Source organism: Haliotis cracherodii, unplaced genomic scaffold (genome assembly GCF_022045235.1).
Source record: "Haliotis cracherodii isolate W230 unplaced genomic scaffold, xgHalCrac1.p SCAF_1, whole genome shotgun sequence".
Taxonomy (NCBI): domain Eukaryota; kingdom Metazoa; phylum Mollusca; class Gastropoda; order Lepetellida; family Haliotidae; genus Haliotis; species Haliotis cracherodii.
This window is the reverse complement of record NW_027266264.1, coordinates 87,924,555-87,949,042: the sequence shown is the minus strand read 5'-3', so window position 1 is coordinate 87,949,042 and position 24,488 is coordinate 87,924,555. Positions and strand designations below refer to the sequence as shown.

Sequence of the window (24,488 nt, the reverse complement as noted above, 5' to 3'; positions counted from 1 at the left end):
TCTAGTGGATAAAGCATCTGCCCGGAGAGCAGATGTTAAAAGATGGTACTTGTGTTTCCCTCCCTGGCATTAAGACGTTAAAACAAGGACTGGTCGGCACGGATTCTGTATACTGTGTGTCAGGCGGATATCCATGTTAAATTGCAATGTGTTATGTCAGTGGGCTAGCACTATGAAACAGGTATTATTCTGGACTAGTACAAGCAGACATTCACATGTGCATGCACTTCATGATATGAGTGGAATAATCTTGAACATGATGTTTAACCCTCACCTTGTTCCAGAAGCAGGGGTGGTGGGGTAGCCTAGTGGTTAAAGCATTCGCCCATCATGCCGAAGACCCGGGTTCGATTCCTGACATTGGTACAATGTGTGAAGCTCATTCTGGTGCCACCCACCATGATATTGCTGGAATATTGCTAAAAGTTGCGTAAAACCATACTCACTCACTTGTTCCAGATGCATGTTGCTGTGTAAATATAAAAACAATAATTTCAAAACTGATGCAGAGTTTGTCATAACATAACTAATGTTATATTTTGGATAACACTTTCTTAGTAAAGTACAGATTCTAGTACTTTTTTGTCCGGGATTCGAACCCACACCTGCCAGGGTGAGGCACCTAATCGCCAGCACACAGTCAGCGATCTAACCCACTCAGCCACCGAGGCTTCCACAAAAATGAAAGTCCGACAACTGGTAGTCTAGATCACGTACTTTGAGTACCCCCTGACAAGTGTCATAACAGTTCTCATGAATGATACTGACATTGTGATACTACCAGGTGTCGGTCTGCCTGCCGCTGAGGAAGATGAGGGTGATGAAGGGGAGGTCACTCGGCCAGGGGAGAGTCACCTACTGAACTGGATGACTGGCAATGCCATCACAGACCTGGTAGTTCCAGCGATGTCAGACTTTCTTGAAGTCGCTGGACAGGTCAAGGAGAAAGGTAAGTTCATCGCGACTCGCTCAGGTGTGTGTCTGGAGTAGTTGCAAACAATAAATGTGTCGGAGTGAGGATATTGAGAGTTCTACTTTGAATTCACATGGAGTTCAGAAGAACATCAAGGGCTGGCTAGCCCAGTGGTTAAAGTGTTTTCTCTCTGAAGACCCTGGTTCCATTCCCCACATAGGTTTAATGTGTGAAGCCCATTTCTGATGTTCCCCGCTGTGATGTTGCTGGAATATTGCTAAAAGTGTCGTAAAATCAAACTGACTGACGCACACAAGAGCTAGGTATGTGCAGCCCTGCTGTAGGTACGGCTGTAGGTTGGAGATGATGAGCATGCTGAGTGAGAGGCCCACACCTGTCACCATGCCATGATATTGTTAGATGTGTACTAAAGCTGGCAGCCATAGGATGAAGCCTTGATGGCGATACAGAAGGGCACAGACCACATTATATATCATGATCTTCATATTGATATGCTCAATTTAAATTCTCATCTTGTCCCCCATTTTAATGATTTACCTTCCACAGAGAAATTTGTTACATTACTCAGTTGTAACAACATTATTTTCAACAACTTGGATCCACATCGGGTATCGCATTATACATGCATGCACACATGTTCCTGTTGCTTTATTGTATTAGATGGAATCGATTGGAATGTATAATATTGTAAGAGTTCAATTGGCACATGTCTGTGGGGGGTTCTTCTGCAGGTGATTGAGTGAAGGATGAATTAGCCCCATGTCTGTGTGATGTATTACAGGTGGAGCTGTTGAAACGAGGGCCCTGATTGGTGCAGCAAGGAGCTCCTTCAGTAAGCTGTTGGACAAGCTGGGTGTCCAGTTCCCCGGGATCAGCCTGCAGCCAATGTCTGCCCTGCGAGAACGAACATCCCTGGTGCGAGGACTTGGTCGATGTCTCTCACGCACGCTAAGTGGACTTCCTGTGGCAAAGAAACAAACACTTGCCTCATCGCAGGTACTTCGCGTCATTTAACTCTCACAGCCAGCAGAACGCGTATTTTCTGAGATATCAGTTCTTAAAAGAATTTGTTTGACTTATTATATTGTGTTAGGTTTGACATTTCACTGTCAGCTCCGAAAACATTTACACAGGTTAGCTTGCCAGGATTAGACACAGACACTAGTCAAAGACTTGTGAAAATCTGGAGGGTTTGTTGTTTTCTCCCTGAATCTAGTTATTTTACACATACCACTACAGGCCTCAAACTTTAAACTTTTACCTAGTAGCAATATGGCTACAAGTATTTTTTCCAGGTAGCCAGTGGTAAAATCAATAAGTAAAGCCAATATTGTAGGTATCCAAAAGCATTTGAAATTATGTTTTTTCAAATAACCAATTTAATATGTATAAGTCATTGCACTAGTCTTGGAATTGTATATTAATGGAAACTGTACTTGAGTTTTGTTATTGGTGACTCGAACAATGATGCAATTTATGTTCTCGATTATATAGGTATATCCTTGCTTATCCAATGAGCATTGTCAACTAAAATAAAATACTTAATACATTAATATTTATGTATTTCGGTTCAATGTCGAGTTAATGAGGAATATTTACAAGTACAATTATTAGCAGACGTGTTTTTCAAGATCATCTGTTATTTATTTTTGTGTCTTCATATGTGTAGCAACAGAATTTTGTTACCACAAGATATTTTTCAAGGTAGTCATTTGGCTACGTCTGAATTTCAGACAGTACACAAATCAAAATTTAGGTCGCATCGTCGACCGTTTTAGTCGTAACTTTGCGGCCTGCACTGAACTGAAATGAGCTGTGGACAGGTTGGAGGTGACCAGTGGAGGTGGTGTGGTTTCAAGTCAATATAAGTTAATGTATACAGATTTATTAGCCTTCAGAAACACACCTGGACAAGTATAACTGGGGAATGAAAACTAGACATATTATTAGACTGTTTTATTAGTTGTGAAATAGTTTTTCTGAATTGAATAAACTAAAGTTTTGGATTGTAAGTGTTCATGTCCCTGTTTACATGCTGCGCGTGAGACAGCACATAGGATGAAGGGTACAGCCTGGAACCTGATGACACTTGTTATATAGGTGTTGCATTCATGTGACAACCGGTGAGCTCAATAAGTGTGTAATGTTGACACTTCTTTCCTCAGGATTTGATGATTGCCCTGCAACACCACATCGTGGACTTCACGCAGCGTCTGCACCGCGTGGAGGTGGAGCGGAGGCAGTTGCTGGCAGAGGTGGACCAGCTCAAGCGGCAGGTGGTGTCCGAAGTGGGGGAGGTAGCAACCACTCTCGACAAGATGGCCGATGCCAAGGAACATGTGCGTTACTTACACAGCAGGTTGTGTAATACTAGGAATTGTATTGGGATCGTTATTGATAAATGTTATGATGCACTTACGGTACTCAACCATCTTGTGGTCTAGTTGTAGAGTGTCCGCCCAGAGAGCGGAAGATCCGGGGTTCAGGCTCAGCTCGGCTCAGGGTCAGTATACTGTGTCTGAGTGGGGTATTCATGTTAAACAGCTGCATGGTGTCCCAGTGGGTAGCACTAAAAAATCGGCATCAGTCCAGACTAATGCAAGCAGCCACACACACATGTGCATGCACGTCACTATATAAGTGCAATAATCTTGCACACAACGTTAAACCCTGTTTCACCTCACCCACTCATCTAAGTACCCAGTGTGTCTTGCAAGCCTGGGGCACAGGTGGTCCAATTGTCTTAATTGCAGCAATTCCCTGTGAAGAGTTGCATCTCTTCGGCATGCAAGATATCTATGACTGTGGGTTTGAATTACAGATTTATTATTATTATGTTTCTAGGTTTGTCGACACCATATCCATGATCGTGGGTTTCGCCAAAGTGGTAAAACATTTAGGACCTGCATCCCTTTAGGCTTACCTCCACATTAAGTTGACAGGCCATTGTATGACTGAGTTACTGTTCAAAGCAGTGTTAAACCAATCTGATATTCATTTACTTAGTTAAACATATTCAGTTAAAGTTCATACGACGCAGTCCTAATGTATGTTGAAATATTGCAAGGAGCTGGATGGCTGCAACATATAGTTATAGATGCGGAGGTCTCATTGGATGGCTGCAACATATAGTTATAGATGCAGAGGTATCATTGGATGGCTGCAACATATAGTTATAGATGCAGAGGTATCATTGGAGGGCTCCAACATATAGTTATAGATGCAGAGGTATCATTGGAGGGCTGCAACATATAGTTATAGATGCAGAGGTATCACTGGAGGGCTGCAACATATAGTTATAGATGCAGAGGTATCACTGGAGGGCTGCAATGTATAGTTATAGATGCAGAAATATCATTGGAGGGCTGCAATATATAGTTGTAGATACATAGGTCTCTTTGGAATGACCTCCTCACTGACTCTCTCCCCTCCCGACAGAATCCCAAGTATGTGACCATGGAGAAGTTTGAGCGAGTCTGTCAGGAGCTGAACAGTGCGCTGCGTAGAGAGCAGCAGGCGCAGCACCTGCTGCAGGAACAGAGTCAGCAGCTGGAGGAGCTGAGTGTCAGGCTGGACCTGTGTGCCACCCAGGGCATGGACAAGGAGGTGACTCTCACAGAAGCCGTGCAGGTCAGTCACAAGAATGTATTGATTCATGCTGGTCAGTCACAAGGACATATTGATCCTTGGAGGTCAGTCACAAGGACATATTAATCCATGGAGGTCAGTCACAAGGACATAGTGATCCATGCAGGTCAGTCACAAGCACAAAGTGATCCAGGCAGGTCAGTCACAAGGACATCTTGATCCATGCAGGTCAGTCACAAGGACATAGTGATCCATGCAGGCCAGTTACAAGGACATATTGATCCATGCAGGTCAGTCACAAGCACATAGTGATCCATGCAGGTCAGTCACAAGGACATGTTAATCCATGCAGGTCAGTCACAAGCACATGTTAATCCATGCAGGTCAGTCACAAGGACATCTTGATCCATGCTGGTCAGTCACAAGCACATAGTGATCCATGCTGGTCAGTCACAAGCACATAGTGATCCATGCAGGTCAGTCACAAGGACATATTGATCCATGCAGGTCAGTCACAAGGACATATTGATCCATGCAGGTCAGTCACAAGGACATATTGATCCATGCGATCAGTCACAAGGACATATTAATCCATGGAGGTCAGTCACAAGGACATAGTGATCCATGCAGGTCAGTCACAAGCACATATTGATGCATGCAGGTCAGTCACAAGGACATCTTGATCCATGCAGGTCAGTCACAAGGACATATTGATCCATGCAGGTCAGTCACAAGGACATATTGATCCATGCGATCAGTCACAAGGACATCTTGATGCATGCAGGTCAGTCACAAGCACATAGTGACCCATGCAGGTCAGTCACAAGGACATTGATCCATGCAGGTCAGTCACAAGGACATATTGATCCATGCAATCAGTCACAAGGACATATTGATCCATGCGGGTCAGTCAAAAGGACATCTTTCTCTATGCAGGTCACAAGGACATATTGATCAACGGAAATATCTCATGAGACAGTGTACTGTGTAGGTTAGCCAAAACTTGGGCCCGTAGGCTACTTAGATAAAATGAATACCTTGCAGATATCTCGAGTGTGTTTGCAGGGTCTATTCTTATTTTAATACGATATGTTAACCAAGAAATCTGTATGTGTGAAACTTAGTGTGAATCAACCAACAAATGGTGTACAATTAATAATTGTATTACAAAATTAACTAGCTTTACATTTCAACACAAATTACGGCACAGCAATCACAATGGCAGAACACAATACAGTGGTAGTACAATATTCAATGGCAATAAATGATATGATGGCAGTGGTCAGTATCAAATACAAAAATGGGGGACAGTGGTCAAGCTTCCGAGATGGGCTTGGCAGGGAATCAGGATGTTGAGCGATCCTCACATGAAAGATGGTTTTAATGCATGAAAGACAAAATGTGTGAAAGATTTGTAAACATGTTTTGTCCCTTATATAGCTAACCAGATACTCAAAAGTTCCATATGTTTTGAAAACATACTATCACTGTGGTATACCGGACCGAAAGTTTACACAGCACACTAACAACTAGATATCATAACTTCCTTCGACTGATCACTGCCCAAACACAATGCCGTTCTATTGAATCTAAACAGAAACAATGTGGCACAGTTATAATCACTGTTAAAGAATAAAGTATAATGCCACATAACAATAGTTACGATGTCTCTGCAGGGGCTGTCAGAGGCGAAGGTGGAGTTGCGGCGGCGGGAACAGTCCATCCGCCAACTGCAGAAGCAGGTGCTCCAGATGGAGATGGAGCGCAAGTCTGTCACCGGCAACATGGCCGACACCGAGAACGCACTGCACACAGCAAACAGGTAACGTTTAGTTTAGTCCTTGGACCGTTTAGTCCTTGGAGTTGAATGCATTTGCCCTGATAATTTTTGACAGTTGTGCAACAAGCAAAGACATTGTAGAATATTTGACCCATTAAGTGATACATAGTCTGCTGTAGATATGTGTGTTCTACCTCGCATCCTGTGGAGCTACTAACTGTCTGTACTATTGTTCTTCTCCAGAGATAAGGATATCCTGTCTCACTACATGAAGTCGGTCGAGGGAGCACTCCATGAGGTGAGAGACAGCTAACACCCTACACATGTGGTGTCAAAAGAGAGACAGCTAACACCCTACACATGTGGTGTCGGTAGAGAGACAGCTAACACCCTACACATGTGGTGTCAGTAGAGAGACAGCTAACACCCTACATATGTGGTGTCGGTAGAGAGACAGCTAACACCCTACACATGTGGTGTCAGTAGAGAGACAGCTAACACCCTACACATGTGGTGTCAGTAGAGAGACAGCTAACACCCTACACATGTGGTGTCGGTAGAGAGACAGCTAACACCCTACACATGTGGTGTCGGTAGAGAGACAGCTAACACCCTACACATGTGGTGTCAGTAGAGAGACAGCTAACACCCTACACATGTGGTGTCAGTAGAGAGACAGCTAACACCCTACACATGTGGTGTCGGTAGAGAGACAGCTAACACCCTACACATGTGGTGTCGGTAGAGAGACAGCTAACACCCTACACATGTAGTGTCGGTAGAGAGACAGCTAACACCCTACACATGTGGTGTCAGTAGAGAGACAGCTAACACCCTACACATGTGGTGTCGGTAGAGAGACAAGTTAGGGGTCTTGAGAGAAAGTGGGGACACACACATGATAAAAGGAGTCTTTGCGTCTTTTCAGTTAGGAAATAGCAGTTAAGAACCATGTTGATATTCTGGGGTAGACTATGTATGCATGTACCTGCTTGAGAGGTGACTAAATGAGAGATTAGATTGTGTCACACTGTACAGTCAGCTCCAAGAATACAGCTGTACTGTCACGTGACAGATTATTTGTTTGTTCACAATTTCACTCATGTTGGTGAACAGTATTGTACACAAGTACCAGACATATTTGAGCATTAATAACAATCATTTTGTTTTTAAATCTAGGCTAAAAGACAAATGTCTCTACTCAAAGATCCTGGTCGCCATGATGCAGAACTTTCCAAGGCTTTGCTCAATGTTGACTTTATCCCCACTGATGTTGGCAAGGCAGGCCCAGAGCTGATAGCATGTCAGGTGTGTATGTTGTAGGCAGCAGTATGATAATGTGTACTGTTTGGGGAATAAGGATTGCTTTGTATTGTGAAATATGAATGTATTAAGTATATGGGAATGTGTTTCTCATCAGGATTGTTTTCAAAATTTTACAAATCCTAAGAAAACGGGCACCTTTCAGTCTTTATTTCACTCTAACCTGACACTGATATCCTTCAGAACCTTGTGGGTGCCTTCATAGACACCCAGCACCAGGCTGTGGCCAAAATCCACTCCCTGGAGGACGAAATCGAGTCACATCGACGCCATGTAGCCAGCCTCAAACAAGAGCTGAGTAATGCAGTACGCCGAGAATACTCTCATCAGGTAGGTCGACCTCCAATACCCGCAGGTAGATGTACTCTCATCACGTAGGTCAACCTCCAATACCAGCAGGTAGATGTACTCTCATCAGGTAGGTCGACCTCCAATACCAGCAGGTAGATGTACTCTCATCAGGTAGGTCGACCTCTACTACAGGCAGGTAGATGTACTCTCATCAGGTAGGTCGACCTCCAATACCAGCAGGTAGATGTACTCTCATCAGGTAGGTCGACCTCCATTACAGGCAGATAGATGTACTCTCATCAGGTTAGTCGACCTCCAATACAGGCAGATAGATGTACTATCATCGGGTAAGTCAACCTCAAATACCCACAGGTAGATGTACTCTCATCAGGTAGGTCGACCTCCAATACAGGCAGATAGATGTACTCTCATCAGGTAGGTCGACCTCCAATACAGGCACATAGATGTACTCTCATCAGGTAGGTCGACCTCCGATATCGGCAGGTTGATGTACTTTCATCAGGTAGTTTGACCTAGGTAGACGTACTCTCATCAGTCGTCCTTCAATACCGGCAGGTGGATGTACTCTCATCAGTCGTCCTTCAATACAGGCAGGTAAGATGTACTATCATCAGTCGTCCTTCAATACGACATTATTAACTCTAATATTTGTTGATGAATGCTGCTCTTACTGACTTTTGTTTTAGATTAATGTGTCAGGAAAGTTTCTGAAGGACAGCACATTGTGACTTACAGCAGGACACAGAAGCCATCTTGTGACATTTTGTTTTATTCCAGCAGGACAGTTCTCCTCCTCCTGATGAATTTGAAATTATTCCTTCCGTCTCGGACCCGGATGTCTCCAGCAGCAGAGAAAGATTTGTTCCTCTCAGGTAGGAGAGCTTTACTGTAGGTTTACCTGAACAGAAGACTATCACACTACAGGGTCACCTGGCTCGGTTAGTTTGAGAACAGATTTGTTCCTCTCAGGTAGGGGAGCTTTACTACAGGTTTACCTGAACAGAAGACTATCACACAACAGAGTCACCTGGCTCGGTAGTTTTGAGGACAGATTTGTTCAGGTTTAACTGAACAGGAGACTATCACAGAACAGGGTCACCTGGCTCGGTACTTTGAGGACAGATTTGTTCCTCTCAGGTAGGGGAGCTTTACTACAGGTTTACCTGAACAGAAGACTATCACACAACAGGGTCACCTGGCTCGGTACTTTGAGGACAGATTTGTTCCTCTCAGGTAGGGGAGCTTTACTACAGGTTTACCTGAACAGAAGACTATCACACAACAGGGTCACCTGGCTCGGTACTTTGAGGACAGATTTGTTCCTCTCAGGCACAAAGATCTTTACTATAGGTCTAGCCATCATATAGCAGGAATATTGCTGAGTGTGGCTTTAAACAACAAACAAACACAAAGTACTAAAGGTCTCTTGATCAGAAGACTATCACCTAGCACGGTCTTTGAGGACAAAATGAAGACAAAGCATTAGTGTCCTTCTTAGGTTGAATGATTCACCACTAAACATGACACTTATGTATGATTTGCCTCATGAGTCGTGCCTGATGTGTTGTATGATTTCTCTGTTTGCATTTAGAGAGGATTCTGAGGTTTCTTACTCTGTTGGGAGACCCAGTCCTATCAAGTCAGGCCCTGGATCCGCACACAAACAGGGGAGGTAAGCAGCCATGCAGGGAAGAGTCACATTTGTTAGATAATGCATTTGCTTGCACTGGACCAGTGAACTTGAAACTTCACATGCTTGGTGCCACCAATGATTATACCTTAATTTGTTCAAGAGGTTTGGATATGACGTTCATCATGGCCTCCACAGCAGCCAAATTGAAAAGCAATTGATGGCCATTTTTTGTTAAAAATGTAATTTTGTATTTGTGTATTGTACCGCATGTATATATCTTATCCTCTCTGTTCTAGGTCTCCTGGGTTCCACACACCACAGAAACTTCCCAAGTCTTCCCGGGATCGCCCCCGAACACAGTCCTCCAATGCACGGTAGTGCAGAGTGTGTCTGTCATTCATCTGTGATATGTATGTTGCTGTGTGATGGTCCTCCATGTCAGAAGCTGTTGCCGTCCATGTTGTGTACAGTCAATGTATTGGACTTCCCCTGTTTGTCAAGGTATTCATGTAAGATTAAACAAGTGCTCTTCTTATCAAGAGAGATGATGGTGATGGGATGAGCCCTGGACCATTCAGGCGAAGATAATAATGTGACTGTCTATCCAGACTGATAAATCAAATATCAACATATAGAATATTTGAACACTTTCAAGTTGTCATGTTGGTAATGAAAACGATATTCTGTTCTCAGAAACATATCTTCTTGATGTATAGGCAGGTTTCAGTAGGATACCTGGGCCCATGTGCACAAAGTGTCTGCACGATACCTGTGCCCATGTGCACAAAGTGTTTAGGACTAGGAGTCTACAACTATCTTTGATTAGGTACAACAGAAGTCATACCATGATTACTTGTACAGTAAAGAACCTAGGCCTCATACCACGAGACCTGTGAAGATCCGGGTTAGAATAGGTCTTCAGGAGCCCATACTTGCCGTAAAAGGCGACTATGCTTGTCGTAAGAGGCCATTAACGGGATCGGGTGGTGAGGCTCGCTGACTTGGTTGACGCATGTCATCATATCCCGATTGCGTCACTCACTGGATTGTCTGGTCCAGACAGCCGTCATATAGCTGGAATATTGCTGTGTGCGGCCTTAAACAACAAACAGACAAACCAAATCATTCCTCGAAGTGATTTTAGCACCTTGACTAATGCAAGTCTATGTTCAACTATGGGAGTATGATCTTTTCCCTAAGATTGCTGTATGAAACAATTCCCTGGCACTATCTATGACATGTTCAGGTAGGACCTTTTTGTAGTATGTAGTTTCTGATTAACTGCATTTAATTGTGTACATACATATATAAATATATCATTTGCACTCCTGAAAATCCAGGGTTTTTATATTACAATTGATTGCATTTACCTTGTCTTCAACTTATTCCCTATATCAGCCGAGTATTATGTATGTTTATTGAAGCATGGAAAGATAACGCCATGGGTTTATAACATGCACTTGACCATCAATCAGGTGATAAATTGTCAATTTGAATACTTTTATACCATCATATTGTGTCAAGTCTTGTAATATAAACAACAGTGATTTCTACGAATTTAGCCAGTATAAACTCTTGCATACAATTGTACAGAAGTCAGCAAGCCATTTGTGTCTACTAGCTGGTTGCCGCGAATAGCTGCAAAATTGCTGATGCGGCGTTAAGCAATATTCACTCACTCACTCACTACTAGCTGGAGTGTCTAGTGTGAAGTCCTTGTGTGTGTTTGTGTAAGACTGTATGACGCAATATCTAGAGAAGTGTGTATGACACTGCAATGTCTCCTCACAGGCCGACACAGTGGCAGGGTCAGCTGCAGCATCATCACATGTGTCTCGCCGTGCTCAAGTCCAATGTGATGTAGCTGAAGCCCATTATCACTGTACCCGTTATGTTTATCTGATGTTATGGCTATGGTTAGCATCAAGTTTTGCATTTGTATGTCTCATTGTTTGAATTATACATATACTGTGATATTTATTACATAATAATAATCCACACAAACAATAAAATATCCAACCAATATTGTGCTGTTATTGATTCAATTTTTCTTCAAAGGAGTGATAGATAATCCATGACTGAAGGTGTTGAGTGCGTTGTCTTCACAAGTGATTAGAAATTATAAGCTGTGTGTGCTTATGTATCATAAATATTACCTAGTACAATAAACATTGTATTATGCGAGCCTTTGGTTGAAATAAAATGTAATTCTGAAGATAATCAACGTTTAAAAAGTACTTTCGATGAATGAATTAACTTTTAGAACATGTGTATGACTGGTATGTCTTTACCTTCTCCATTTACCATAGAGTGCCAAATGATTTGCAGCCAGGTTTATCCAGAGAATCACCCACACATTGGAAAACTAATTCATTGGAATATCCTACCTCTGTTACATCATAGACATAATTCCTCTTTTGGCTGTCATTACACTATAAAATGTTTGCATTTTCACCAGACGTCCTCTTCACTGACAGCTTATCTAATAGCTTTGAGGTAAACCCTATACTCAGCCTTAAGACAACTTCACATGCACGAGGAGGGAAAATGTGTATACTGGTGTCTACATTATAGTTTTGCTGATCACAGCCCAGCACCTTTTGGATACATTATAACAGCTTGTACAAGATCAAAGATTGTTACCAACAAGATTCGTCTGGCGACACATAGTTACACTTGAGTATCGAAAGGGTGACACACTTGGACGCTGTCAAACCCTTTGAGGGAAGATCCCTTTGCCTGTCCCTGAAACTGAGGAGCAGGCATCCCACTCTGACATGGGCACCACAACTTATTACCTGCACCTGGTGGATCAGGTGGCCCCTCAAGGTTTGGAAGAGGACTCCGAGTCCCACGTACCCAATTGGATCAATTCTCAAATCATCAGTGTCCGCCATGTTTGAAACACGTTTTGAAACCATATGACATGACCTCAACAATCTTAAAAAGTCTGTTTTTAAGAGACTGCCTCCATGGTCTAGTAGTAGATCGTCTGCCTGGAGAGCGGAAGGTCCGGGATTTGAATCCTCAATGCTTCATATCAAAAGACATTAAAAGATGGTACTTGTTACCCTGCCTGGTGCTCGGCATTCAGGGGTTAAAGCGAGGACTGTCTGGCTCGGAGTCAATATAGTGTGTCTGAGTGGGGTATTCATGTTAAACTGCGGCATTGTGTCTAGGTGGGCTAGGACCATAAAATCGCCATTAGTCCGGACCAGTACAAGCAGCCACACACACACGTACATAAAGGCAACAATCTTGAACGCGAAGTTAAACCCAGTTTCACCAACCTCACCATTTCACCTCACCTGTTTTTGAGCAGAACAATGTCAGATCTCTGTCAGAGTCGAATTATGACAGAGTGTCCTTTACTCAGACGTTGCAGGTCTACCAGCCCGCGTGACAACATGAGGGTAGTGTCTGGAGATTATGATGTTCATAGTTTCTGTACTATCACAAGTCATTAATGATACCGTTTGGGTTGCGGTAGAAATAGTTATTTAGATATTTGCTCTTAAATCTTTATACACTGGACATACACATAAAAAGTGATATTCATCTTCACTACAATCAGTTTTACAAATCCTACAAAGTCTATGATCTCTTGCAATACCTTCGTATCTGCCTGTTTCAATAAATAGATGATGAGAGCCAAAACGAAATCGAGAAAGAGCAGTTCTAACTTATGTAAATTTACACTTAATAGATAAGGTTCTAGTATAATAGTAGTCTTAAATGTAGTGTAGTAATTTGCTTTTCTAGAACTGTACAAAGAACCATGCTATATTTGGATGAACATATCTTTTAAGGTCTGTGTCAAACGGGAGAAGAAATGCTGTGTCATATCTACATGTTGCTGTAGCCAAATATAACCATATCCACATTCGTATAACATGTTTTTAACTTTTGATGCCCAATTTTGTTTCCCATGGCTGTCGTAGAGAAGCATCACATTATAACATTTTCTAGGGTATCTTGAAGATGGCATGTTTGACCCAGTACTTAATAACCTTTAAATAACTATTGATATACATGGGAAACCGTCCGCATTCATCAAATACGTTTGCGTTTTCTGTGCTAGATTTTACACCCAAGAACTTTTTACATGCATATTAATGTATTTTCTCAATAAAATCCAAATGTTCTATGCCCCAAATTTCTGATCCATACAATAGAATCGGTCTTATTTTTGTATCAAATATTTTAAAATAAACATCATATGTAATATTGTCCAGAGTTCTAAGACTTTTTAATATGCCTACAAAAAATTTCTTGGCTTGCAATGAAATGTTAATTGCATTCCTTGACCAAGTTAATCTACTTGTAAAACACACGCCTAAGTATTTATAAAATGGAACAACTTCTACAGGCTTCCCTCTGTAAAGCCATTTTTTTTTCTTGATATGTTACCACCATTTTTAAAAACTACAACTTGGTTTTATCCATATTTACAGTAAGCTTTGACCCGTCACAATAACTCTCTTATACATATATTTGCTTTTGCAAGCCAGGTTTTGTGCTCCAGAACATGACTATATCGTCAGCGAAAAGAAGCAGAAATAATTTAATATTTTCGGGGTGTAGTTGTATTCCATCAGTGCAATTATTTTGGATTTGATATGCTAAATCATTTATGAAGAAGGAAAATAAGAAGGGACTTAATATACACCCTTGTCGGACAATCATGCCACTTACAAAATTATCCGATATAGCGCCATTGTTCCGTACACACGCCTTCACATTTTGATATAGAGAGCACAATAACTTTCCAATTTTGCTACTTCGCCCATGTCTTTGTAAGAGTGAGCTCAAGTTAACCATTTTCACAGAGCCAAAAGCTTTTGCCAAATCTACGAATACTGCATATAGCTGCCCTCGTTTGTTTCACTGATAGATATCTCTGTATGATAGAATATAGGATAAAAGCATTGTCAGTGGTGGAGTATCCCTTTCTAAAACCTGCTTGTGACTCACTTATTTTACCATAAGAATCCGCCCAGAAAACAAGTCTCTTATTAATAATTGAAGTAAATATTTTACTGAATGTACTTAGGAGAGTTATGCCTCTATAATCATTAACATCGCTGGTTGCGCCCTGTTTGTGAAGAGGAACAATAATGCCAACTGTCCAATTATCTGGAAAATATTATCTCTCTAAAAGGATATTAAAAATAAGTTCCAAATATGGTATTAAAATATCTGGGGAATGTTTCAAAACCTCTACTATCACATTATCATTTCCAGATGCCTTATTATCTTTAAGGTTGGATATGCTGTAAATAATTTCCTCTTTAGATATTGGGCATTCAAGAATATCAGCTGTTACACTGTCAACTTTATCTTTTTTGAATTCCATGTCAAATACATTGTTATCGTCATGGCTATATGGAACTGAAAACCAATTCCTGGAAATGCTCAAACCAGGCTTGAATATCAATGTCATTTTTGCAATATCTATTTGAGTTAATGGCTTTTAATGATGACAAAATGTTTTAGAATTATCTATGTTTGATTCCAACAGTTTCTGTTTTTGTTCGAAATATTCTGTCTTTTTTTTCTTACAAACATCGTTGTACTGATTTCTTACTCTATAATAGTTTGTTAGTGATCCTCTGTCCTTATTCTTTCTAAAGTTACTTAAACGTCTACATCGTTCCTTTTCAAGTAGCTGGCATTCGTTATCAGACCATTGTTGATCATGTTTACAGCCCTTATTCATATTCTTCATATCAGATGCAGCAATAATAACAGCTTCAGTAATATACCCAATACTTTCTTCAATGTTAACAAATGCTACATCTACAGCCTTCTCCAGTAAATCATGCGCAGTCCCAGAAATAAGGTTTATTCTAGACTGTTTAGCCTTCTCTTCAACCCACACAAATTTGAAGGAAGCATTGTTACCTGTATTGAGTGGCGTAGGGTCAGTTACAAGAAGCGTACGTAAACTAGTCGTGACCGGAAGGTGTGATGAGACGGTATGTCAAAGCTATGGCGCATATCAAACAACTAGGACGAGACAATAACATAATCCACCACACTCGCACCCTGGTTTCCTATAAAAGTAAAATCTCCCATCCCGGCGTCTGACCCGTACCTTCCATTCATCATATGTATATTTAGTATACTGCATAAATCTAGTAAGCTCTTACCAAAGTTATTCAAAGATAAATCCACAGAAAATATTTTTAAGCTGAAATTGTCTAACAGAAATCCCCATACACTGTTATCATGTCCCTCGAGATATTCAAGGATATCATCTTCTTCAAAATCATCATCATCTGTCGTATCTACATGAGGCGTCCTGCAATCACGCTCGGTCTCGTCGCATCCCTAGTGGGTTGCTGTCCTGTCCCAGGCCTTAGAGCGAGAACTCAGAAGTCGTGGTCCTGTGTGTGTGAACCTCCCCGTGAGGGCCTATGTTCCTGTGAGGGTGATGTTCTGATGTTCTGGCTATCCCTTCTCTCCCGTCTGTGTGCTGTAGTTCTCTCCGGTGTCGCTTGGCTATCTCTCATCTCAATATCCTTCTTTACATCCTCCACAAGTTTCCCTCCTTTATTAAAAAACTCTTCTCTGGGTTTTCACGACGTAACCTGCCTAGACCTTGTCGCTCAGGGTATCCCTAAATCCAAGTGTTTGGATTTTATCATCCCAGTGTGCCATTTTCACTATAAGAAGGCGGGGTTTATTTGTTGTTTTGCTGGATATCCTGTGTGCACGTTCTATGTCTCTATCATCAAGTTCCTCATATGTAGGATTCTTATTTCTGGCTTCATTAAACATGTCTAGTATCATTTCCTTGCACACTTTATAAGATTCTTCTATTCCCTCTGGTACCCCATAAACAATCAAATTATTTCGTGTGCCCTGTCTTTCCTGGCGTTCTCTAGACTCTAGGGTGCCGTTTCAAGCCCAACTCACTCACTCACTACGACCTCCTAAACCACGTCGTAAACCATGTCATAACGTTTAAGGCCGTTTCACAAAGACCTCTAAGTTTACACTACGTCGTAAAATCACCCTAAATCTACGACAGCCCTAGGGCTCTCCTAATATAGTTACGACCTCGCAAATTCAAACCATCATGGCGACACATGCATTCATTTTAGAAAATAGTAATCTTGCTTCATTCTTATTTTCAAGGAAGAAGAGTTAAAGAGATTACACTTGAATTGTCTTCAAATAATCTCCCGAATATTGATCTTATATTCTGGAAATAAATGATTAAGACAAACATCTGAATAGTATTATGCTTTCAGGCCATGCTTACCTTTTAAATCTCTGGAGCGGAAACTGTCGCCATGTGAAAACGATGCCGATTGATCATCAGCCTATCAAATTGGCAGGGGCCCTTTCACTTCCGGGTCCCGATGTTAAATACGATGTCGTAAGGTCTTGCGACGTCCTAGTGTAAGATTGGCTTTACGATGTTGTTAAGATGCTTTCGTGAGACGGTCGTAAGGAGATCCTAAAGAGGGTCGTAAACCGCGTCGTAGGCCTTAGGAGGTCGCAGCTCTCAGAGGCTTTTGTGAAACGGCACCTAGGTCACTTATACTGTCAGACCAGTAATACTGTTCATCTTGTGTGTTGGATACTTCGTCAACATCTAGTCTGAGAATAACCTGTTCTTCTCTATTCACACTGACCTCTGTTCTCGGTTCACATACCTCTGCCTTGATCGAATTAACTTCTTCTCTCAAAGATCTTTGGCTCTTGATAGTCTGTCTCCAGATTGCTTAATCTGATTTTTATGGCTGATTCCAATCCTGCGAAGTCCCCACCAGTAGGTCCCGAGGTCGAACTTATGTCACCAGGAACCAATAGCAGTGAAACAAACGGGTGTCTCCTAACTTCGTGGATACTGTCCAGTTTTGGATCTGTAAACAAGGTTGCCTTGTCCTGTACATTCATACATATCTCACCTTTGAAACACGTTGGCGGCACAAAATCCAATGTAGATCGATCCCATAGTCCATATTGTGACAAGAGCAGTTGTACACAACAAAATCCTGTCTGACACAGGGTTGTAGGGAAACATCTTTTCTACTTGCCTGTGACCTCTGGGTTGCACAAACGTGCCGATCCGAACTCTCCATGCTTCTACAGATATTCCTATAGTGCTTGATGTTCTTGTTGATGTATATCTACGCCACAAAGTTGATTTTTTCAAATTAGTTCCTCTCTGAATTTGAAACACACCGGTATGCCAAGGGAGGTAAGATATCCTAACTGGACTTGGCACAAAGATAGGTCAAGTGGTGAACTCGTGCCTTTTGATAGTTTGGGATTTTGAAAAATATATTTTCCGAGTTTCCATAGCAACGACTTTGACTGAAAATGGCGGTAGTACTCGTTTCCGGAGCAGATCTTGAAAACCGTACAATATCTTTTGCCCTGCACACAGCCGAACATGACATATTGGTGGGAGATATCAGTATTTCATACCTGCTGGTGTAGACTTCTACTGTTGGAGAAGCATAGCTACCCAAAGTCATGGTACGAGATGCTTTGATGGTCATGGGGAAATAAACTGGGACTCTCATACACGTGTTCGAGGCGGGGTCTGGATCACTCACGCTTGTTGTTAGAATCTATATATTTCCAGGCAGGGAGGCAAGATGTAGAGTTTCCGATCTGGCATGATAAAATTCAAGATCTTCCTTTTGAATTTGTATAGTAGTTATAAGTCTGTCCTTTAAGTTAAAAAAATACGTAACTGAATTATTCAATTGTAAGGATGTATTGCGAATATTTCGTAAGTTTCGTTCGTCATCCCATGAGCTGAAAGTACAACGATTTAATATGCAAGTTGATCCGAAAATGTTGGTATGCACACATTGTCATGGAAACAATATTGAAGTCGAGTTCCATTTTCCTCTATTTAATATAAGTCAAGCAGAGAAAACTTTATAACACTTTATTATTATACGTACACCAGTAGAGATAACAGTTTTGCAACAAATGTTATATTTAGGATAGGTGCGATAATGTGCCCCACTATGGCAGTGTGGGTTCGAATCCCGGATAGGACTTAACCCAAAAAGGTACGAGAATATGAACTTTGATGAGAAGTGTTTTCCCAAATATAACATGTGTTTCATTTGACCACTTTCTAAATGGCATTGTGTGTTCATACCATTTTGGCAGCTTATGTCATCAACAAAATTATGTCACATCAAAAGAGTGTTCTAAGACCTTAAAAACAATTTACAAATATAATTATTGGGAGGTGTAATTACATGAAATGTGTCCATGAACTTGTGTTCTTGTCGTGGCATGATGTCTATTAGCGCACTGTACGTGTTTTCTATATGCAGTACTTTGGGCCTGTAATGCAATGCAAACAAACTTGTCACTTGTAACATATATATGTTCTCCATGTAAGAATTATAGACCACTCTTTGGAAGGAAACGTTATTCATGTAGGAGTGATACATCACTTTTTGTAAAAAGACATATATATGTTGAACAAGTACGAATGATAATCACTCTTTGTAAAAAGACATATATATGTTGAACAAGTACGAATGATAATCACTCTTTGTAAAAAGACATATATATGTTGAACAAGTACGAATGATAATCACTCTTTGTAAAAAGACATATATATGTTGAACAAGTACGAATGATAATCACTCTTTGTAAAAAGACATATATATGTTGAACAAGTACGAATGATAATCACTCTTTGTAAAAAGACATATATATGTTGAACAAGTAAGAATAATAATTACTCTTTGTAAAAAGACATATATATGTTGAACAAGTAAGAATAATAATTACTCTATGTAAAGTAACAATGATACACCACTCTTTAATTTGTAGGGAGACAAATACTAGAATATGCTGTACAAGTAAGAATGACATATCACTTCTTGTAAGGAAACGTGTTATCCATGTAAGAAATATTGACAATAAGGTGACTGTGTCATCGATGAAGAGTATATTAAGCGCAGTAAATGAGTTTTGCCTTTGAAGAAAAAAATTTCCGCTTCCTCGACTGATATGAAAGTTTCACTATCTGAAAGGATGCAGTGTTCTCGGCGCTGATAAATGTCATCCATTCCATCAGCCTCCTTCAGCCGCACACTCTGCAGGACAGTGGGAGATCAACTGCTGCCCCGAGCGTCCTGACGCAACTGATGCCATGGTAGCGAGAGGCTGTCCTACTGGAGCACAGATGGGCGTTAGTGAGCATGTCTTTGTTATTTACAATAAAAGCAACAAAACCCTTTCCATGTTCAATAGACATGTCTGCTTAAAGCGGAGTCGATTGTACGATTCCGACTATATCACGAGCATGTGTTTATGAATCACTATCGAATAGTGATGATATCAGGGTGTTCGTGAAAAGGTGACGTATACTGCCCCACCTGTGGCACCCGTCACAAACACATGCAAAGCCAGGTCAGATGTTCACCTGAAATATTACGGGGAGCCATTGTTGGGGACCTTTAGAAAGATTAATGCCTATGTTCGAGTAAAGTGACATAAAAAAAACCAAAAACAACACAACATCATGAGCATGTGTAAATGCATCATTGTCAAATAATGAGTTGAATTTATGTCCTCCGCATCTCTAGTTATAAACTTTACGACAGCTTTACTTGAATGTTGTCATCTGAGCAAGAGTTGTATGACGTTCTTTGAAACTTAGGTAGAAAGAGCATGCTCGATTGTACCTCAAACGTTGTGAAATGTGAACACCAAGAGCTGGACCTGCAGGAATATTGCTCGACATAAAGGGAAAAGTTGACTATTGGACAGTTGAAGTCACCACTCTTGTCATACAGTCAAGTGGAGAGTGTTTAATAACTCTGCATAGATTTAAAATTGAAACAGATGAAGCGGTGTCACTGGTCTATGCTACTTCTAGTTCAGGTGGGTGAAGTAGTGGAAGGCTATTTGACCGTTACTGAAAGTTACTAGATCCCCTGTGTTGACTTTGTTATGTGTCGATTCCCAAACTGAACCCAGATGATAACACAGAAAGCTGTACGTAAAATATGTTAATGTGAAACCAACACACAAATAACACATGTTATAGTTTTAACAATTGCATTACAAAATTAACTAGGTTTACAAATTACAGATTACTGCACAGCAGTTGTGATGGGAGTACAAAACAGAGTGGTAGTGTAGCAGGTTAGGGTGGTGCAAATCTCACAAGGAAGACCAACGCCTGCTGGGGGTGGGGGGGGGGGGGGGGGGGAGCTGTGACCAAGAAGCTCTTGGTTTATTTTCAGTATCAATATTCACCCTGTAACATGATTGAACACATTAAAACATTGCACTTATCACCGTTATTGATATAATAATTAAAATGCATTCACCACATGATTCATGATGTTCTCCATATTACTTAAACTGCATCAATGCACTTTTATATTCAAGATGTAAATTATACATACATGAAATATATACAATAAATAACTAAATTACTATGCCTACCGAATGTGTGGCAGTTAGGTGATAGTAGGCAAAATCACATGTCACTGCAGATCCATCTATAAATAACATACACATATCACGGTAACATCTTAAAATAATGTACATAGTAATCTACTGCCACATTGATTCATTCTGAACCTACTATAAACATAATCTAAAAAAGAATGTAATTTATCATGGCGAGCAATATGGCGGACAAAAATACTTATATATGTCGCCTTTATCATAAACATATTATGGTAAATTCACATCATATCAGAAATCATAAACATAAATGGTGTGCTTATAGTCATTATTGTACTTATGACATAAAATACATTCATACACACGAATCACACAAGTATATCCTACACTGAAATATTACTAATCATCATACATGCTGTACTAAAACAAACATTACATCCTACATAATGTTTATAATCTAGCATTAAAACTAAGCTTTTGAGAGAAAGATGAAGTTGTGAATATCCTTGTCACAAGACGTGTCAAAATACGCGTCTCATGCAGTGACTGTCCAGTGCAGCTGTATATAGTAGACTGACTTAGTGCTTGTGTTAGTATAGAAGCTTGCCCTCTGAAAGCAAGACAAAATAATACTCTCGACCCTCACAATAAACAAAAGAACTTACCAGCCCAAGTTCAGCTTGGCGCAATGAGGCTGGAAACTTGTACCGTACACAATCTTATTAAAATACACCAATTACACTGTCTTAAACCAATACCATAAATATACAGATAAACTATGAACCACGACACTGCCACAGTAGTACAATATTCAGTGGCGTTATATATGTGATGGCAGTGGTCAGTATCAAATAAAAAGACAGTGGTGATACTAAAGTCAGCGATGATATTATAATCACCCAGCCAGGACAGGTGTCAAGCTTCACACGAAAGCTGGTCTTTGTGTTATGTTAGATGATTTCACTTACCCAGCTTCCAGCACTTTCTACACAGTGACAGACCAGTCCCGTGTCACTTGAACATCACAGAATATTTCACATGTTTCTGTAACACCAATCTTAACATCCATCCATGCTATTCCGGAAGTTTACAGATAATTCGAGCATCTAGATATAATAACTGCCTCTCCACTGCTTACATTAAATAGTACTACATTCCTGACAACTAATCATCGACCAATACCAATGCAATGAACTTCAACTGAATCACAACAGAAACGATGTAAAACGGTTAAGATAATTGTTTAACAATAATTACACTGCCATACAACTTTGTCAACCCGAGCAGAAATTCTGATTCATATGCATAAAGAAACAAATACGTTTACACGAGAACCGTACACGAACCCTACAACAAGCTGTCAATGTAGGCAGTTGGATTTGTAGCATTGCGTAGATTTGCTCCAAGGCTGTACTGAAAGATACGTCCATGGAGGTGTATTAATTCTCTTCTCCTAATAGGCAAGTCTAGATATGTGGACAGTACAAGTCTAAGGACTGCATCCTGTTATTGGGACAACTGGTTATTGTTTCTTATTGTTTACATAATCTAGAAATTATGATTTAAACTTATAATTGTGGAAGTCTAAGCATTGCGCTGCGGGAGTATTATTACACCTTTACATCTCCGACTGGCGAAACATTGATCATGACGCACATTCAAATTCTCTCGCTATATATAGCGTAATATATATTCTTATTCCTAATATACCGTTAATAAGATATTTTATAGGGTAATATTCTCGTTATCACATAACGTCATACTTTAAAAAAATTGAAATTCTATCGTCAGTGTTGTAACTTTAGAAGCCTCGCATGAATACAAGGTTTGTGTGAACCGCCCAGTTTATTAAATAACACGAGTTGATACAGATATGTATCGCATAGTCTTTTGGACATTGTAAATGTGTTTTTGTTTGTGGAAGCTTTGTAAGATGACACTGCTTCAATTTTACTAAACAAGAATTTTATATTTTTATGTTGATATAAAATCACTTATATATCACTCAGATGCGTAAATATTTCATAGATGGAACTTTGAATAAGGATTCAAGATCGAAAACAAAAACCGGTACGGGCCTTCCAAAAACCCATGTAGCAGGTTGACCTGTCCAAGACTGATCAGTCTAATATAGCAGTAAGTTTGACCCCATACAAGACTGGTCAGTCTAATATAACAGGAAGGTTCACCCCATACAAGACTGGTCAGTCTAATATAGCAGGAAGGTTCACCCCATACAAGACTGATCAGTCTAATATAGCAGGAAGTTTGACCCCATACAAGACTGATCAGTCTAATATAGCAGGAAGGTTCACCCCATACAAGACTGGTCAGTCTAATATAGCAGGAAGGTTCACCCCATACAAGACTGGTCAGTCTAATATAGCAGTAAGTTTGACCCCATACAAGACTGGTCAGTCTAATATAGCAGGAAGGTTCACCCCATACAAGACTGATCAGTCTAATATAGCAATAGGTTTGACCCAATACAAGACTGGTCAGTCTAATATAGCAGGAAGGTTCACCCCATACAAGACTGATCAGTCTAATATAGCAGGAAGTTTGACCCCATACAAGACTGGTCAGTCTAATATAGCAGGAAGGTTCACCCCATACAAGACTGATCAGTCTAATATAGCAGTAAGTTTGACCCCATACAAGACTGGTCAGTCTAATATAGCAGGAAGGTTCACCCCATACAAGACTGATCAGTCTAATATAGCAGGAAGTTTGACCCCATACAAGACTGGTCAGTCTAATATAGCAGGAAGGTTCACCCCATACAAGACTGATCAGTCTAATATAGCAATAAGTTTGATCCCATACAAGACTGGTCAGTCTAATATAGCAGGAAGGTTCACCCCATACAAGACTGATCAGTCTAATATAGCAGGAAGTTTGACCCCATACAAGACTGGTCAGTCTAATATAGCAGGAAGGTTCACCCCATACAAGACTGATCAGTCTAATATAGCAGGAAGTTTGACCCCATACAAGACTGGTCAGTATAATATTGCAGTAAGTTTAACCCCATACAAGACTGGTCAGTCTAATATAGCAGTAAGTTTCACCCTGTCCAAGACTGATCAGTCTAATATAGCAGTAAGTTTCACCCTGTCCAAGACTGATCAGTCTAATATAGCAGTAAGTCTGACCCCATACAAGACTGGTCAGTCTATTATAGCAGTAGGTTTCACCCTGTGCAAGACTGATCAGTCTAATATAGCAGTAAGTTTGACCCCATACAAGACTGGTCAGTCTATTATGGCAGTAGGTTTCACCCTGTGCAAGACTGGTCAGTATAATATAGCAGTAAGTATAACACTGTGCAAGACTGGTCAGTCTGATATAGCAGTAAGTTTAACACTGTGCAATACTGATCAGTCTAATATAGCAGTAAGTTTCACACTGTGCAAGACTGATCAGTCTGATATAGCAGGACTATTCACCCTGTGCAAGACCGATCAGTCAGATATAGCACTAAGTTTCACCCTGTGCAAGAC

The 24,488-nt window shown here is 40.6% G+C and overlaps 1 protein-coding gene across 3 annotated transcripts in view; it reads left to right on the top strand.

Annotated features, from left to right (window-relative positions):
* Positions 1 to 11,582, top strand: part of LOC139453736 (coiled-coil domain-containing protein 171-like) — a 52,460-nt gene extending 40,878 nt beyond the window's left edge. For 2 of the 3 annotated variants that reach the window (XM_071235218.1, XM_071235207.1), the window contains 11 exons: positions 785 to 949; positions 1,716 to 1,930; positions 3,100 to 3,273; positions 4,373 to 4,564; positions 6,199 to 6,344; positions 6,546 to 6,600; positions 7,482 to 7,610; positions 7,809 to 7,955; positions 8,715 to 8,809; positions 9,529 to 9,609; positions 9,867 to 11,582. In XM_071235218.1, the coding sequence (XP_071091319.1) occupies positions 785 to 949; positions 1,716 to 1,930; positions 3,100 to 3,273; positions 4,373 to 4,564; positions 6,199 to 6,344; positions 6,546 to 6,600; positions 7,482 to 7,610; positions 7,809 to 7,955; positions 8,715 to 8,809; positions 9,529 to 9,609; positions 9,867 to 9,948 (1,481 nt within the window). In that variant the 3' untranslated portion in view covers positions 9,949 to 11,582. The remainder of the gene's footprint in view (positions 1 to 784; positions 950 to 1,715; positions 1,931 to 3,099; positions 3,274 to 4,372; positions 4,565 to 6,198; positions 6,345 to 6,545; positions 6,601 to 7,481; positions 7,611 to 7,808; positions 7,956 to 8,714; positions 8,810 to 9,528; positions 9,610 to 9,866) is intronic. The other variant, XM_071235213.1, reaches the window with a different exon arrangement.
* The last annotated feature ends 12,906 nt before the right edge of the window (positions 11,583 to 24,488 follow it).